Source organism: Mya arenaria, chromosome 8 (assembly GCF_026914265.1).
Source record: "Mya arenaria isolate MELC-2E11 chromosome 8, ASM2691426v1".
In the NCBI taxonomy this organism is placed as follows: Eukaryota; Metazoa; Mollusca; class Bivalvia; order Myida; family Myidae; genus Mya; species Mya arenaria.
In genome coordinates, this window is record NC_069129.1 from 10,226,158 (window position 1) to 10,246,239 (window position 20,082).

A 20,082-nucleotide genomic window follows, 5' to 3' on the forward strand; every position below is an offset into this window, starting at 1 on the left:
AATTTCAGTATTATAATGTTAAAACTGTTTTTCCTATCAGGGCAGCCATTCAACGATTAGGCTACTATCAACGGAGATGCAACTCGTTCTTTATGAATATAGTTTCACAGTTATGTTTTGCGGATAACACTGCACCAAGCAAAGCGGTTATTTCAAAATTGCTTGGTTATATAACTTTTGTTTCTAAGGAAGGGAAACGATTTACAAAAAACATGAACATCTTCAATACTGGCGTAGACCTGAATCCAGTTTTCCGATCTTACCTGTTGCAGCTGATGATAAAAACAAGGTACCAGAAAAGGAAAATGCATTGTGTTGTTACAAAGTAAATACCAAGGAATCTTTGATCTGAAGTTTTAGAAAGTAGTATTTTTTCCTAAATGCAAAAAAATATTTTTCGGAAATTTTACGGTAATATGATAGTCCTAGGAACTGATCATTCTACTATAAACATAATTCACTGTTCTAGTGAGTCGCACGTCACTGGTGAACTGAAGGAATATTTCGACAACGCAGGAAAGACGATCGGTGAGCAAGAAGAGGCCAGGACGTACATGACCAATTTGTGCTTACTAGTTATTCACTGTTTAGAGGTATTATTCACTCAGGTTTTATTCCCTGTATGATTTCATGATCTAGTATTGAATTAATAAAAGCTGACACCCGTTCAAGTTATCACATTTACCGTTCGCACATACATGTGCCATTCTCTGTTCTGGCTAATGTGACAAAAACATATTAACCATATGTGCAAATAGGACCGTAATTAACGACTAAATTAAAAAAAACAACAAATCTTTAAATAAACATTTTCTCCCCCCCCCCTCCTATATATTGCTAATATATATGTCCTTACTTATATAGGGAAAAGTTCAATTTTACAAGTAGTATATGCACGTTTTAGGGAACAACTCTCATAATAGCAATTGAATTAATAAATACATAACAAAACATATATACACGTATTACAGGATGCTTTGATGTTGGATATGCTTTCGAAACAGAAGCAGGAAGGTGTGGCTGTGTGTTGTCAAATCGCAAAACAGATATTTGCTGATGCCATAGAAACATTGAATGGCCCTGGAATTTCTTTGGAAAAAGTGAAAGTTATTGCCAACATAAGGGCAGCTTTAACTTTTACAGCACAGTGTCTCGAACGGAATGCTCAATCTACGGAAGAAGTTGTTGATGTCAATGAAGTCACTTTGCTGCGAGAAGCCAACACGTTTTGCAGAAATTGCTCTACATTGCCTAAGTATTCATTTTTAATTGTTTGAACTAAATATTCGTTGTTGTTTAACTGAAGTTAGGTTTGCAACATAAACTCATTTTTTTGTGAACATAATGATTACACATCTGTATCAAAACACGATTAGAGTACCTGCTATATTCTTATTTTAGTAATGTTTCAAAAAGTAGCTTTTTATTACAGTAAGTGAACGAAGTAGCGTGGCATAACTTTATTGACACTATCAAATCTGACAAGACATCAATAATTTCTTTGGTTTAAATCATTCTTGAAACATGTAGCAAAACAGAGTTTTGTATGTATGTATAGATTGTCCTAATTGTTTTGTGATATTGTATGTTCAAAATGTGTTAGACGTGGTACCGCTATACATGATATTCATTATATTTTTTATTAAGAACCTTGCTAGTATTCAATCGGTCGTGAGTTCCAACACCTCATCGGGCGTACTTTTCATTCGATGTTTAATTTAGATTTTAACCTTATTTGTATCTGTTTTTCGCGGAAATGGTTCTTAGTAAGAAAGGCATTGTCAAGGTTATTCATTGTTTTGTGAAACCAAATTCATTACAGCAGGCTAACAAAGTAACATCCCGAATTACTTAAAACCATTTAAATAATTTTGTTCTAAGAATATCGTCACTAGGTCAATTATTAGAAAAACCTTGTGAACACAACAGAGGTCACAATTTTGACCTAATCTTTATGAAACTTGGTCAGACTGATCATTTCTATAAAATCTAGGTCAAGTTCGATATTGGGTCATCTGGGGTCAAAAACTAGGTCAGTAGGTCAATTAGTAGAAATACCTTGTGAACACATTAGAGGTCACAATTTTAGCCTAATCTCAATGCAACTTGGTCAGAATGATCATCTCTATAAAATGTAGGTCAAGTTCGATATTGGGTCATCCGCGGTCAATAACTAGGTCACTAGGTCAATTAGTAGAAAAACCTTGTGAACACAATAGAGGTCACAATTTTAGCCTAATCTCAATGCAAATTGGTCAGAATGATCATCGCTGTAAAATGTAGGTCAAGTTTGATATTGGGTCATTCACGGTCAATAACTAGGTCACTAGGTCAATTAGTACAAAAACCTTGTGAAACCAATAGAGGTCACAATTTTAGCCTAATCTCAATGCAACTTGGTCAGAATGATCATCTCTATAAAATCTAGGTCAAGTTCGATATTGGGTCATCCGCGGTCAATAACTAGGTCACTAGGTCAATTAGTACAAAAACCTTGTGAACACAATAGAGGTCACAATTTTAGGCTAATCTTAATGCAACTTGGTCAGAATGATCATCTCTATAAAATCTGGGTCAAGTTCGATATTGGGTCATACGCAGTCAATAACTAGGTCACTAGGTCAATTATTAGAAAAACCTTGTGAACAAAATAGAGGTCACAATTTTAGCCTTATCTTAATGAAACTTGGTCAGAATGATCATCTTAACATAAGCTAGGTCAAGTTCCATATTGGGTCAACCCAGGTCAAAAACTAGGTCACTAGGTCAATTAGTAGAAAAACCTTGTGAACACAATAGAGGTCACAATTTTAGCCTAATCTCAATGCAACTTGGTCAGAATGATCATCTCTATAAAATGTAGGTCAAGTTCGATATTGGGTCATCCGCGGTCAACAACTAGGTCACTAGGTCAATTAGTACAAAAACCTTGTGAACACATTAGAGGTCACAATTTTAGCCTAATCTCAATGCAACTTGGTCAGAATGATCATCTCTATAAAATCTAGGTCAAGTTTGATATTGGGTCATCCGCGGTCAATAACTAGGTCACTAGGTCAATTAGTAGAAAAACCTTGTGAACACAATAGAGGTCACAATTTTAGCCTAATCTAAATGCATATTGGTCAGAATGATCATCGCTGTAAAATGTAGGTCAAGTTTGATATTGGGTCATTCACGGTCAATAACTAGGTCACTAGGTCAATTAGTAGAAAAACCTTGTGAACACAATAGAGGTCACAATTTTAGCCTAATCTCAATGCAAATTGGTCAGAATGATCATCGCTGTAAAATGTAGGTCAAGTTTGATATTGGGTCATTCACGGTCAATAACTAGGTCACTAGGTCAATTAGTACAAAAACCTTGTGAAACCAATAGAGGTCACAATTTTAGCCTAATCTCAATGCAACTTGGTCAGAATGATCATCTCTATAAAATCTAGGTCAAGTTCGATATTGGGTCATCCGCGGTCAATAACTAGGTCACTAGGTCAATTAGTACAAAAACCTTGTGAACACAATAGAGGTCACAATTTTAGGCTAATCTTAATGCAACTTGGTCAGAATGATCATCTCTATAAAATCTGGGTCAAGTTCGATATTGGGTCATACGCAGTCAATAACTAGGTCACTAGGTCAATTATTAGAAAAACCTTGTGAACAAAATAGAGGTCACAATTTTAGTCTTATCTTAATGAAACTTGGTCAGAATGATCATCTTAACATAAGCTAGGTCAAGTTCCATATTGGGTCAACCCAGGTCAAAAACTAGGTCACTAGGTCAATTAGTAGAAAAACCTTGTGAACACAATAGAGGTCACAATTTTAGCCTAATCTCAATGCAACTTGGTCAGAATGATCATCTCTATAAAATGTAGGTCAAGTTCGATATTGGGTCATCCGCGGTCAACAACTAGGTCACTAGGTCAATTAGTACAAAAACCTTGTGAACACATTAGAGGTCACAATTTTAGCCTAATCTCAATGCAACTTGGTCAGAATGATCATCTCTATAAAATCTAGGTCAAGTTTGATATTGGGTCATCCGCGGTCAATAACTAGGTCACTAGGTCAATTAGTAGAAAAACCTTGTGAACACAATAGAGGTCACAATTTTAGCCTAATCTAAATGCAAATTGGTCAGAATGATCATCGCTGTAAAATGTAGGTCAAGTTTGATATTGGGTCATTCACGGTCAATAACTAGGTCACTAGGTCAATTAGTACAAAAACCTTGTGAACACAATAGAGGTCACAATTTTAGCCTAATCTCAATGCATTTTGGTCAGAATGATCATCTCTATAAAATCTAGGTCAAGTTCGATATTGGGTCATCCGCGGTCAATAACTAGGTCACTAGGTCAATTAGTACAAAAACCTTGTGAACACAATAGAGGTCACAATTTTAGGCTAATCTTAATGCAACTTGGTCAGAGTGATCATCTCTATAAAATCTGGGTCAAGTTCGATATTGGGTCATACGCAGTCAATAACTAGGTCACTAGGTCAATTTTTAGAAAAACCTTGTGAACACAATAGAGGTCACAATTTTAGCCTTATCTTAATGAAACTTGGTCAGAATGATCATCTTAACATAAGCTAGGTCAAGTTCCATATTGGGTCTACCCAGGTCAAAAACTAGGTCACTAGGTCAATTAGTAGAAAAACCTTGTGAACACAATAGAGGTCACAATTTTAGCCTAATCTCAATGCAACTTGGTCAGAATGATCATCTCTATAAAATGTAGGTCAAGTTCGATATTGGGTCATCCGCGGTCAACAACTAGGTCACTAGGTCAATTAGTACAAAAACCTTGTGAACACAATAGAGGTCACAATTTTAGCCTAATCTCATTGCAAGTTGGTCAGAATAATCATCTCTATAAAATCTAGGTCAAGTTCGATATTGGGTCATCCGCGGTCAATAACTAGGTCACTAGGTCAATTATTAGAAAAACCTTGTGAACACAACAGAGGTCACAATTTTGACCTAATCTTTATGAAACTTGGTCAGACTGATCATCTCTTTGAAATCTAGGTCAAGTTCGATATTGGGTCATCTGGGGTCAAAAACTAGGTCAGTAGGTCAATTAGTAGAAATACCTTGTGAACACAATAGAGGTCACAATTTTAGCCTAATCTCAATGCATTTTGGTCAGAATGATCATCTCTATAAAATCTAGGTCAAGTTCGATATTGGGTCATCCGCGGTGAATAACTAGGTCACTAGGTCAATTAGTACAAAAACCTTGTGAACACAATAGAGGTCACAATTTTAGGTTAATCTTAATGCAACTTGGTCAGAATGATCATCGCTATAAAATGTAGGTCAAGTTCGATATTGGGTCATACGCAGTCAATAACTAGGTCACTAGGTCAATTAGTACAAAAACCTTGTGAACACAATAGAGGTCACAATTTTAGCCTAATCTCAATGCAACTTGGTCAGAATGATCATCTCTATAAAATGTAGGTCAAGTTCGATATTGGGTCATCCGCGGTCAACAACTAGGTCACTAGGTCAATTAGTACAAAAACCTTGTGAACACAATAGAGGTCACAATTTTAGCCTAATCTCAATGCAAGTTGGTCAGAATAATCATCTCTATAAAATCTAGGTCATGTTCGATATTGGGTCATCCGCAGTCAATAACTAGGTCACTAGGTCAATTATTAGAAAAACCTTGTGAACACAACAGAGGTCACAATTTTGACTTTATCTTTATGAAACTTGGTCAGACTGATCATCTCTTTGAAATCTAGGTCAAGTTCGATATTGGGTCATCTGGGGTCAAAAACTAGGTCAGTAGGTCAATTAGTAGAAATACCTTGTGAACACATTAGAGGTCACAATTTTAGCCTAATCTCAATGCAACTTGGTCAGAATGATCATCGCTATAAAATGTAGGTCAAGTTTGATATTGGGTCATTCACGGTCAATAACTAGGTCACTAGGTCAATTAGTACAAAAACCTTGTGAACACAATAGAGGTCACAATTTTAGCCTAATCTTTATGAAACTTGGTCAGACTGATCATCTTTATAAAATCTAGGTCAAGTTCTACATTGGGTCATCCGCGGTCAATAACTAGGTCACTAGGTCAGATAGTAAAAAAAACCTTGTGAACACAATAGAGGTAACAGTTTTAGCCTAATCTTAATGAAACTTGGTCAGAATGATCATCTTAACATAAGCTAGGTCAAGTTCCATATTGGGTCAACCCAAGTCAAAAACTAGGTCACTAGGTAAATTAGTAGAAAAACCTTGTGAACACAATAGAGGTCACAATTTTAGGCTTATCTCAATTCAACTTGGTCAGAATGATCATCTCTAGAACAATATAGGTCAAGTTTGATATTGGGTCATTCGCGGTCAATAACTAGGTCACTAGGTCAATTAGTAGAAAAACCTTGTGAACACAATAGAGGTCACAATTTTAGCCTAATGTTAATGCAACTTGGTCAGAATGATCATCTCTATAAAATCTGGGTCATGTTCGATATTGGGTCATCTGCGGTCAATAACTAGGTCACTAGGTCAGATATTAGAAAAACCTTATGAACACAATAGAGGTCACAATTTTAGCCTAATCTTAATGCAACTTGGTCAGAATGATCATTTCTATAACATCTAGGTCAAGTTCGACATTGGTCCATCCGCGGTCAATAACTAGGTCACTAGGTCAATTAGTAAAAAAATCTTAATGAAACTTGGTCAGAATGATCATCTTAACATAAGCTAGGTCAAGTTCCATATTGGGTCAACCCAGGTCAAAAACTAGGTCACTAGGTCAATTAGTAGAAAAACCTTGTGAACACAATAGAGGTCACAATTTTAGGCTTAACTCAATTCAACTTGGTCAGAATGATCATCTCTAGAAAAATATAGGTCAAGTTCGATATTGGGTCATTCGCGGTCAATAACTAGGTCACTAGGTCAATTAGTATAAAAACCTTGTGAACACAATAGAGGTCACAACTTAAGCCTAATCTAAATGTAACTTGGTCAGAATGATCATCTCTATAAAATCTAGGTCAAGTTCGATATTGGGTCATTTACCGTCAATAACTAGGTCAATAGGTCAATTAGTAGAAAACCTTGTGAACACAATAGAGGTCACAATTTTAGCCTAATGTTAATGCAACTTGGTCAGAATGATCATCTCTATAAAATCTGGGTCATGTTCGATATTGGGTCATCCGCAGTCAATAACTAGGTCACTAGGTCAGATATTAGAAAAACCTTATGAACACAATAGAGGTCACAATTTTAGCCTAATCTTTATGAAACTTGGTCAGACTGATCATCTTTATAAAATCTAGGTCAAGTTCCACATTGGGTCATCCGCGGTCAATAACTAGGTCACTAGGTCAGATAGTAAAAAAATCTTGTGAACACAATAGAGGTCACAGTTTTAGCCTAATCTTAATGAAACTTGGTCAGAATGATCATCTTAACATAAGCTAGGTCAAGTTCCATATTGGGTCAACCCAAGTCAAAAACTAGGTCACTAGGTAAATTAGTAGAAAAACCTTGTGAACACAATAGAGGTCACAATTTTAGGCTTATCTCAATTCAACTTGGTCAGAATGATCATCTCTAGAACAAAATAGGTCAAGTTCGATATTGGGTCATTCGCGGTCAATAACTAGGTCACTAGGTCAATTAGTAGAAAAACCTTGTGAACACAATAGAGGTCACAATTTTAGCCTAATGTTAATGCAACTTGGTCAGAATGATCATTTCTATAACATCTAGGTCAAGTTCGACATTGGTCCATCCGCGGTCAATAACTAGGTCACTAGGTCAATTAGTAAAAAAACCTTGTGAACACAATAGAGATCACAATTTTAGCCTAATTTTTTATGATAATAGGTCAGAATGTTTACTTTATTTAGCAAAGCTACAGGTGAGCGATACAGGGCCATCATGGCCCTCTTGTTTATATGTGGTTTCAATTAAACTTCATTATTTTTAATAGCCCAATGGAAAGTTATTCACGAATATACATCATGCTCTCACTAAGTGCTCATGGTCATACTTAAAGGTCTATCGCGTTCAGAGGTATATTTTGCAGTGTTTGGACTTTGTAACTATTGATGGGTTTGTACGGGCACTGACTCTCATTTAATAATGTATTTATCCTAAAAATTGCAAAAAAACGAGATATAGGTGTTTAATTTATAACTTGCTTTGCAGGATCATGTCTAATTTACAAATTCATGTGTATGTTGTAGAGTGCCATTTTAAGGCAAATGTTTGGTTCAATTAACTGAGCATGGTGCGGGAATCCGAAAATATTTTACGTTGTGTGATCGAGATTTCATTCTGTCTGTACATTAACTGAAAGGAATTTATTTTCAGGCGCTTTTTAGTGAAGTACATTTGCCGAAAATACGGATGTGCGACATACCAAAGTCTGTGCGATAGTACTGCGGAAGCATTAAACTGGGTGGACATGCATTTTCAACAGGTATGACGCTTTATCATTATTTCCAAAATGTGATACAAACGCAATCTCATTTTTCAAGTTTTAATCATAATAAACCAGAAGGTCGTAGACCCATGAAGGATAAAGTGCACAATGGTGACATATAATATGTACTTGTGCAATAACATATTAACTAATAAATGTCATACAAAATTAGATATAGAACATGCACACATTTATAAAACAACTTTTCGAGTAATTTTACTCTTACTTTTCCGAATTTATAAAACATCTTCCCTTTCAATTTCAGTGCGAAAATATAATTACCTATTAGTGTATACAGGAAAGATATTAATGTAAATAATTTGTATATGCATGTTTGTGAAGTTTTATATGCTTATGTTGAAATAGGATTGAAAAGGAAAATGTAATACATATATATGTATACATTTCAAATACAGTATGTACAATTGACAATGTTCTACCTTTAGAAATCTACGTGCATGAAATCATATCTCAACAACAGAAGAGTTTATGGACAACCTATGATAATGCCTATTATACTAGGCTGTTACAAAATGACTATTTGACATAATGTGAAAAGCTTTATAAACAAATACACTCAAATTCTTCAATGTTCTTTAATTTTTAGTGTTAATTAACTCTATAAATTTATGCATACTAGGATGTCGTAAATAATAGGAAGGCAATAGAGATTTTCGAATAACATTATACAATGGACATCCAATAACAAAATGGTATTCGTCTTCTAAAATATTACATTCGATACATTTTCTCTCATGTACAGGTTTTGATACAGGTCTAGCCCATCTACCAGTCTCTATACATAGTTTATGTGAGGAAACTCGTAATTTTGCTAAAGCTATTCAAAATTTAATAATATTTATTACATCTTAATATGGCTGAGGCTTAAAACAAGTTATAAATCTATAAAAAAAATCCCTGGTAAAATCCTGTATTCTTCCATTCCAGCCCTGAATAAACTGATCTCATTCCAGCCCTAGACCTCACTTACATAGAATAAAATAAGAGTAATAAGTTTATCAAAAAGTTCCATTCTATGACTCACTGATAGATCTGTAATTATTCATTGCGAAAATGCCTTTAAGTGTTTGGCCAGCTTTACATTTTTGTACTTCAAAAATGACCTCGAAGTGGTAAAAACAATACCTAAATATGTAGACTTACTTACGATATCAATAATTTCAGTTTTATAATAAAACACATTGTTTCTAGGTAGGCAACCTCCTTTCCTTAAAATCATTACTTTACTTTTCCTGGTATTAACAACAAGTTTACAACGATTGCAATAAGAGTCAAGTGTATTTAAACTTAATTGTAATTCCTCAATACTTTTTGCATAAATAACTATGCCGTCTGCGTATTACATTTTGAACACACCAACCTCTTAAGAATCATTTTAAACACATCAACCTCTAAATCTTCTAAGCAACTTGAGTTAAAAGAATCTTTGATGTCATTCAAAAGCATGCTAAATGAAGACGAAGACAAACATTCACCTTGACGCACCCCTAACACACAATCAAATTGATCACTTAGTTCATAACATTGTTTCCCTTGATTTTATAGACAAGTACATAGATATAATGATGACAATTATGTTTCTATATATGTCTCTCTATTTCCAAATTCATAATTTTCATTCACAAGTTCTCCCTAACAACATAAGCAAAAGCTTTAGTAAAATCAATAAAAGCACAATATAATTGTTTACCTTCATTCAAAATATGTGTAATTAAACCATGTAACACAAAAGCATTATCAAATGTACTCATATTAGCACGAAATCCACTTTTGTACTTCTTTATAAACCCCATATTCTTCTGCCCAATAATACAATCTATTTTTTAATGTTCGTGTAAAAGTTTACCTAGAGTGCATAACAATGTAATTTACCGATTGTTTTTCTAATCATTTATAGAGCCCTTTTTATGTTATGGTATTACAAAACCCTCTGACCAGCTGCAAGGTGCAATAATATATTTAGAAGTTATAAAAAATAATTTAACAATAAATCAGGTCTGCACATACACTTTACATACACAAAAGTGAATAAATGGAATGGATGTTGCACTGTTCATGTTTTATGTTACACACAAACTGTTTCCCTTAGAATCCATCATCATATTATTAAATAAAGCAGAGGCGTGCCTGTAGCTTTCCAATTTTCACATATGTGACAGCAATCGATAAGTAAAGACGTTTCATTTAAGTCTTAATATGTTGTACGAGGTTTATAAGCATTCTTAGCGACAACATTCAAAGGAATAAGGGCTGACTCTAACTAGTAAAATATTACTTCCTGATCTTTTAGATTTAACCATTTGCCAGTTCGGTGAACCAAAGTTGTAATTGTATACCCTAGTGCACAAAATATATGCGTAGCCTGTTTAGTGCAGAAAACTCCGCAGAGTTCAGTTTAGCATTACTTTTATTGCTACATACACTATTGTTGTAATTCCCACAATTTGTCATTACAATTGTATATATATTTTAAGCAAAACCTATGAAATTCAATTTGCGCTACGCTTTGAAAGTAGTGTTAAATCACTATAGAAACTGACATCAATTGTATACGTTTCTGTATCATTTGAAGGGAGACAGACAGATATCTGGTTATTGGTGATATGTACATTCAAATGCGGACTGTAATATTGCATGCACTTCGAACGGGAAAGGTCGATGCAGGAGCTGACATTTTCAAGGTATTGATAAAGTATTTGTTGATCGTTTTTGTTCTGTTTGAAACTGCAAAAACTACTGAGATGAAATCCAGTTTGAACCGCAACGTTTTTTGTCATTTAAATACGACATCGTACTTGATGTGATAAGAACATAAAAATATATTATTTTCATGAACTTTTCAAGTGAACAAAATGATAACATGCGGAACGTCTTGAAATATATGTATTAGAAAATCGAAATAACAATTAACTTGTTTCCCAGGATATGCAGGGTACTGCTCAGCAGCTTTGTTTCTTGCTCAGTTTCTGCAAAGCAGCCTTTGTGGACATCGATGAAGAGGAGAATGAGCAAAAACTGGAGGTAAGTTTTGCATCGTTGTATGGATATATACATGTGCTTAATTATCCGATTAATTAACGATTTCAGTCCTTTTCATTTTTTTTCAATTACATATAACACAATCATTCTGTTTCAGGCGCGCGAAATACTCTACAAACTAATACCAGAAGGATCACCCTTAACACAACAGGTTAAGTAGAGTTACCTTACTTGTTATTATTACATGTACCTGTGAAACCTGGATATAACGTTTCATTTGTTGTCCTTGTTACGATAAGTTCAATGGTTTTATGAGAGTCTATAGAAAGTGGTCTTTTTTAATTTGTATTGGCCTCAAAAAGTGACGTGGATGTGATTTATAAATATATATAGTCTCTTATTTGCCTAGAGCACGATTAGCGACGCCATTCCTATGATTTTCTTTGTTTCTCCTACTCATATTTATAATGCCCAATGCATACCCGTTTTATCATCAAACGATAGAGCGCTGACTTCATTTGGTGTCCATTTAAATTTGATGATGATTATTGCTGATGTTATTTTTTTACATGGTCATTACGGATTTGGTCATGAAAGTTCGTTTTAATCAGGGAGCCATATACTTGTGTTATACTTCATGAATGTATATATATATGTTTCATCTACGATCTATTTGTGTCATAGTCTTGCGAAGAGGTGATTTTCTCACTTGAAACCTAGAAAAACTGTGTGTGTTAAATAAATATTATTATGTTTATAACTAATGCAACATTGCAAACTTTATTTGAATCAATCTGTCAAAACATTAAGGTATGGTGTGACATTGTGCAGATAGATGGATATTTATCTCATCATTATATACAGGTTTGTGTTATATTCATTCAAGTCAGATTTGTTTTGTTTTTCAGGTTCAACTGACACTTGGAAAGGACCTATCCTGGTGTAATCTAACTGTACAAAACTGCAATAACACGAAAACGAAGGGTATAGGCCTTCTTCTAATACACTATGTCGCAGTGATGAAATGTTTTGAAGCAAATGGTACCATATTACAGCCACTACAAGTCCTGATGTTTGATCCAAAAAATGGCAGGGTAAATATTTTATAACATTTGTGATTACATGTTTTACTTTTATCTTTTGATAAGCATGCTTCTTTTCGTAAACAGACCATTTAAAAATGTGTCCTGGATTTTTTATTGTCAATGTGACATTTATCCATGTGTATACATCGTTTTACAATATTTACATTGTAAATCAAATTTTATAATTGAGAATTATTTTGTAATATTTACTCAGTACTTTGTGTAAACAAAAACGTTTAAGTATTAATCGCATGTTTTCTTATGTAAATGCTGTATGCACGCAGTAGGGCAAGTTAGCAAATGACCAAGAAGTGCTAGCTCGCTTCGTAGAATTTGCTCGCGTGCCCTCCTGCCTTACTCAGCATAAACGCAATAAAAATGCGATCAATCAATTGTTGTTTTTCATAAGGACATGATTTTGCCAACAATGCAAGAATACAACACTGATGAACTTGAAACGATACTGAATGCGATGAAGGCTGCTGGGGACTACGGTGCAAGTCTCTACTGTATGTAACTTGTTTAGATAAGGTAGTAAATTATGAGTAAGTTTTCAATGGCATATTAAAAATCGCCAAAAGTGTAGGTCTAAAGGGTGAATACACAAAACAATCAAACTTTCAAGCGTTATGTCCATTCATACATGATTTAAAGGTAAGGTTTTATAAAGGCTTATATTTTTAATCTCTACCTAAATCATATGCGTATTCTTTTTTTGTTTATTTCGTTTAAGACAAATGAGTTAAACACGGCAATGCATCAAACTAAACGAACTCAACAGTTCTGCATCAGCCTTTATTGTGCGCCTTTAAAGCTAACGATATCACTTACAAGGTAACAAGTTAGCTCAGTTGGTAGGACGACTAGATAATTAACCGACGGTCATATGCTCGAGCTCACATCGTCCCTATCAAGGAGCATTAAAAGCAAGTGACCAAAATGTGAATGACTACAGTGGTATTGACTATGCGGTAATGGAATTAAAATGAATCGGCGATGCAGACGACGACACATTTTATTATATTCTATTACATTGCATTTGTTTCAGTGTGCCCAAACAACCACCCGTTCATTGTAGGAAATGTAAGTGTTCCGTTTAAAGCTATCACAATTTATGAAATAACTTTGTTTTGTTCAATTAATAGAGTAAAACTAAAATAACGAAAGACTCGCCAAGTTTGTTTTCGTTTTAAATTCGAAAGTTACGTATTAAGATACAAAAAAAATGCGCATAATTTGCCTACTGTTGACGTTCTGGGTTGATATTCAGTATGCGACCTAAGGCAATCCTATAGCCATACCTAATATACTTTATTCACTGTTTTATAGGTATTTTTTTAAACCACTCGATCCGATTAGCTACATCAATCTTAGACACAAAAAGGCCGATATTAAATACCGTCCATTTGGTAAAATGATAATTGGGGTCTCAAATAATAAACAAATTTAGAATAAACGTTTAAACTACAGGGTTTTTTGCTTTTCATCTTTTTAATTCACATTTATCGAAATGAACTCAACGTGCATTATTCACATACTTTAAAAGCATTGTTTGTTTGTTTTTGTTTTCAATGTTCATTAAAGAAATTAAGAGTAATAAATATGTTGTGTTTGGTTGTTTTTAAGTCATACATTCGAATCTTTGAAATAAAAGAAGTATATTTAGTTTAATTGGGTTAGGATATGAAATAACAGGGGAAAAGCTGTACTTTAAGCCCAAAAGAGGCGTGTGTTCCTGTAGAACCGTCAACATATATGTCAAATAGTCAACGAGAAATCGTTCTTTGGAATACAAACAGGAGATAATTGAATTATTTATATTTTCATTGATTTACAAGTACATACCTTGTAATATCGTCACTGGTATATGACAACGTCATTAGGAAAGCATTTTGAATAACTGTTTAAGGTCGAACCATGCAGCAAGTAACATGTTCAGGATTTTTGAAGAAAATGTCAACAAAACATCATTGTAAACCAAATTTAGGTTTAGACACTGCAAAATTTCCATTCAAATATGAATAGTTTTAATGTAATATATGCGTGTAGATTATGAGTATATTGTATAAGCTATGATTTCATAGTGCGGGAATGCAGTTACCGCTGAAGGAGGGGTTAAAGCATGTCATATATGCAAGGCACCCATCGGAGGAGAAGATTATGCAAAGCCGTTGGAAGGCAATTTACGGCTCAAATCTGCTGCGTACGTATTTTATATTTTATTTGAACGGTAAGAGTGTGCGTTGTTTACTACACATTCGCTTTTATATTGAGTCTTTTTTGATAATGACAACATATAACTGTGTTTATTGCCTCTGACATTGAAGGTGCAAACATGTAAATATATATATATAGTTTATAAATATTTAGTATATGGTCCTATTCAATCTATTATTTCGCTCTTTGCCATTGTTGGTTGTTTCACAACAGATACTTATGATTAATAAACTAAGTATCTGCCTTTATCTGATTTGTAGTTTTATGTGCTACAACTAAACAATGACCCCAAAGAAAACCTCAAAAAGAAAAAGCAATATTGACATTCATAGAATATAGTATTTTATTCAATGGAAACGATTTGAGATTCTATCACGAAACGGACATGCACGTATTAATTGTCTATCTGGAATAGACATTGCATAATAGAGTGTATAATTTATTGAATCGTTCAATTTACTTTGTTATAGAATGTGTTATTGTTAAAAAAATAGTACTGCACTCGTGTGGTAAATATTATACGTGAAACATCTATACAACTTGATTGTTCGGTAAAGCATTCGTCCTGGTTTAAGAGCATTAATCTGGCTATAAATTTTGCTAATCAATCATGTTGTGTTTTTATCAGCGACATAAGTAAGGGGCATAACCTCGGTAAACCAGAAACAAGAAATCCGATAACGACAGTGCGAAACCTACGTCCTCCAAATGTTGCAATTGTTCGCCTTCTCACTCATATGTCCATGTTTAACAGTTCTTCCGACGAAGAAAAGGTAATAAATACATCATATATTTGATATTATTCAAATATTTAAGATTTATAATGGAAGGGAAATTGTGAAACTTTGATTTTCGAAGAGTTTTAATGCACAGTACGTAATTTTGATATTGAACTTAAATCAAATCTTCATGACATAAGAGCTTGCGAATTGCTGTCAGTTACAGGAATTAGGTTTAATGGTGAAAACCGCCATTGAGCCGACGAAGCTTGGAGAATTTTTCTGGAATCACATGGAGAAGGATTTGAATGATCTTTCCAACACACTGGGGATCACATTTGATGACGCACTACTACTTATGCATTTTGTTGTACAACACATCTTTGGAAATATAGATAAAGGTACAAAATATATGATACATGTTGCTGTTAACATCATGATTGATTCTGAATTGTGTTTTGGTGCTGGAACAAATAAAGCGTTTATATATTACGATACAAATAAAATATAATAACTGTATATGAACTAGATACATGACAGACAACTGTTTTTGGTAAAACAAGTAAAGTAACGTCATAGCTTTCATCTTAACATAACAGGCATAAATTAAGTCGGTATAGCCTTCCTCGTGTTCTCATTTTATACTATCTTTCGTTTCTGTAAATATCATTGTTTTCTACATGCAAGGGAAATAAGTATTACTCATATGAACCCAATTTATATCATACTTCCCCTTAGATATAAATACAATTATCCTGGATTCATTGGCTGACATGGCAACTTGTATTTTTTTATCAAATACAATCTTCCATTGAAAATACTTTACTGTATGTCAACCTTGTACTCCTATTGTCCTCATTAACACAGGTGTTTTCTACAACCTCAACTTTTACAACATCATTACTAGTATGTGTTTCGAATCACCATTCTGTTCAGTCCAGGTAGTTAAGGACCTCCACCATCTTCTCCACGCGTACGATCCTGGCAGAGGTGGCATCTACATATCGCGCGCGTACTGTATAACTACTTACTATGACCCCTTATGCATTTATCGCGCTCCTCTACAACTAATGCATCTCGCCATATTCACTATATGATATTTTTAACTAGTTACCATAGCTGACGCCTCAGGTGTAACCGGTTTCGTTGTCACTTATAGATTTCTTTTAGATAGCTCTTGTGCATTCACCGCCCTTTCAGAAGTTTCCAAAATAACTGCATCGGATAAGTCTTACAATAACGAAATTTTCTCTCAATAGTTTTGTTATGCTTCGAAGTTTCTTTTACTTTTTATACTAGTCGCAGCAGGTGATGTTTATCCGAATTCTGGCCCCTTATCAACGACATCAAGCGTTCCCGTGACTTCCATTTCAGAGCTCATCGACTCTGGCCTTGGTGCTATGCACATTTATATCATGAGCATCTAACTCCAGATTTATATTAGACAGAATAAAGATCAGTCCTTTCATACTCGCATCTTCACAAAAACATGGCTCCATGATTTTAAGACCATTACGTTATGGCGGTGCTTCAATCTACGTTTGTTCTGGTATTCAGTGTTCTAGTAGGTCTGATCCTAAAATCATAGGTCTTGAAACTCTCATGGTTAACCGCACCGTACAGCACCGAAGACTCCTCAGCGCAGATATCTACAGACCCCAAATTCTAATAAAAACTACTGGTCACTCTTAGAAAAGAGCATCGATAACGCATTCACAAATAATTCAAACATTTTACTTACAGCCGGATATATTAATGTCAATGTTTTAGATTCACCTACAAACAATAATGCTAGACTTAATACACACATCAACTTACTAATGAACCAACCAACTTCACTGAACATTCATCGTCCCTAATTGCTCATATGATCTTGAACCATTCAGAACATATTTTCACAGCGGACCCTTTATACCTGACCTAGTACTTTTTTTTGTCAAACGATTACTCTTTAAAAAAATAATTAACATTAAATCTTCACTATCAAAAGGTAAATATTGAGATTCGACCAGGCTGCTTTGATAGTTTTAAACACAAACTTGTAAATGTTGATTGGAGCAAAATTATACAACAGTAACAATTCAGACCGAGCTTTCGATTTCATAAAATGAAACCTTATTAAATGCAGCCTTTAAAACTATCCCATCAAAAGTTGTAACTCTCCGCCCAAATGGCACTCCTGGGTTCACTTCTAATCCCCGCAAATTAATACATAACGTTAAACTCGACATAAAAGATTGATTCACAAACACTGAAAGCGCATTGTCAAACTTTAAACGCATACGTAACGAGCTCACAAGAGAAATATTCAAAGCTAAACTCGATTTTTAAAACGAGCGCATTTAACGAATAAACAGCGAACCCATAAATATTAATGAATAGATCAAGATATTTAAGAAACTATAAAATAAAATAAAACAAAAAACAATCAAACTCGCCGTCCACTCTAATGGCTAACGGAATTACTGCAACAAATGAAAAAGGTAAATAGCATGAATGCGCTCGTCTGTCAGCAACTATATCTCACATCCTCTCTATCTTGCTGCATCCGCGGAGATTCAACGGTAAATTAACTCATTAACATATACAATGGCATCTGTAAAGTCAACGACAAAAGTAAGGTTGTCCGTGCTGTTCTTTTGCGATATATCCATGGCTTTTGACCGTTTATGACACAAATACTTTTTCAAGCCACTGCATCTCGGTATTCAATGTAGTTTCTTTAGTCCGTTCACTTTATAATTGTTTCCGCGTAAACAAAGAGTAGTCCATGCTTACTTGCACCCAAACTGGTCAAACATCTCATTCGGGGTCCCCCAAAGATTCATCCTTTGCCCCTTATTCTATCTAATAAGTATCAATGACATAGTCTCCCACATCCGTTCCCATGTCAGACATCTTGCTGAGGACACTAGAGTGCATATAATTGTTACTGTTGATTGTGCAATAACTTTGATTTCCACGCTATGCACGATTGGTCCAAGGCATGGAAGGCAGCCCGTTTCTGAACAGAAACACATAGTACATAGACAACTATAAGTGGACGTCACATATAACACCATTGTCAATAAAGCATGGAAACGGCTCGGTTCTCTTCGAACACTTTAGTTCCTTTTTAAGCCTTTCTCGAAAAGCTCTATCTTACAAACATTCGCCCTTGCTCGGGTACGGTGACGTGATCTGGAACAATGTGTCAACGCAGCTCAAAGTTGTACAACTTTAACTGGTGCCAAACATACTATAACAATAATAATCTAAAATCTACAATGTTAACGGAATAACTGCAACAAATGAAAAAGGTAAATCGCAAGAATGCGCTCCTGACCAGCCCAGTCATAGATATACTTTCAGAAACAGCAATTCCATTCAACCTATCGCTTGCAAATCTCAACTTTACCAAATATCATTCCTTTCTTCTGTCATTGGTGAATGCAATCTCCTTTCCCAAACTGTTTCCTGACACCCGTCCCTTGTAGCTTTCAAAAAAACAAAAAACAAAAAACAACAACAACTTTCAAATGAGCGCTATATTCCACGTCTCAAACCTAACCCGCTTTTCAATGTTGGTCTGAGAAAAAATGAAGTTTTTCACACCTGGCTTCGTCTTTCCTGTAGGTAAGTAAAACATGACCTTCATCGTTGTGCTCTCATTAACTCATTCTTGTGCCTGTACTGCCAATCAGAAACCGTAGCCTATTTCCTTTTGCACTGTAGAAACAATGAGCATTTGCGTCAAGTCTTATTTTCTTACTTTCAATGCGCTCTGACCCTAAATAAACTTTTACATGATGATCACTTAACCCATAAATCAAATAAAGACATCATCTTAAAGATTCACCTGTTTATCGCGGCGACACATCGTTTCTCCTGTCCGACTCAAATAGGTTGAGGTCTGATTTCTTCATTATTCATGCGAAACACTGCATAAACAAGCTCAGTAGCCAAAGGTTTAAACATTAACCCCGTTTAATGGCACAGGGTAAACGCCAAAGACATAGAACACAAAAACAAAAAACACAAACAAGAAACATGAAACAACAGCACAAAACTCCGCAAACAACACTGTGCATATATACTATATATTAAATAAACTAGGTGTGTTTATCAAGGATTGTTAGGTGCCGCTTTGGAACGGTCAGAAAAAATAAATTTACTAGGGGTTTAAACCAGTTTACGTGCACAAACCTCACTCGTATCCCAACAATCCTTAATAAAGTAAAAACGTAAACGATAAATCTTATCAAAGTATGCATTAACTTGAGGAAACTTAATAATACAACAAACACTAATAAACTAATAGGTAAACACCAAGTACTTCAATGATAAGGGATCCCAACTCTATCTGTAGACGGAGCAATACTATTCAGTGTACCAAATGCAAAACTTTTCAAAGACACGATGCAGTTCTTGTTTGAAACTATGAGCATCGCACCCAGTCTGCCTTAGATAATAAAGGGTTTAAGACTGAGCGATCATACAGTTTCATAATAAAATCATCATAGTTCTAAAACATATTACTGCCATTACAACTGCTACCTTTGAATTTTCACCATAGGGTTTTACAAAGGTTTGCCCAACTTGTTT

General features: G+C 34.7%; 1 protein-coding gene across 1 annotated transcript in view; it reads left to right on the forward strand.

Moving 5' to 3' along the window:
* LOC128243372 (E3 ubiquitin-protein ligase rnf213-alpha-like) overlaps positions 1 to 11,519 on the forward strand; it is a 77,333-nt gene extending 65,814 nt beyond the window's left edge. Inside the window, exons 72-77 of the mRNA XM_052961127.1 lie at positions 41 to 289; positions 470 to 593; positions 972 to 1,255; positions 8,366 to 8,474; positions 11,071 to 11,179; positions 11,421 to 11,519. Of these exons, the coding sequence (XP_052817087.1) occupies positions 41 to 289; positions 470 to 593; positions 972 to 1,255; positions 8,366 to 8,474; positions 11,071 to 11,100 (796 nt within the window). The 3' untranslated portion in view covers positions 11,101 to 11,179; positions 11,421 to 11,519. The remainder of the gene's footprint in view (positions 1 to 40; positions 290 to 469; positions 594 to 971; positions 1,256 to 8,365; positions 8,475 to 11,070; positions 11,180 to 11,420) is intronic.
* Positions 11,520 to 20,082: the final 8,563 nt, after the last annotated feature.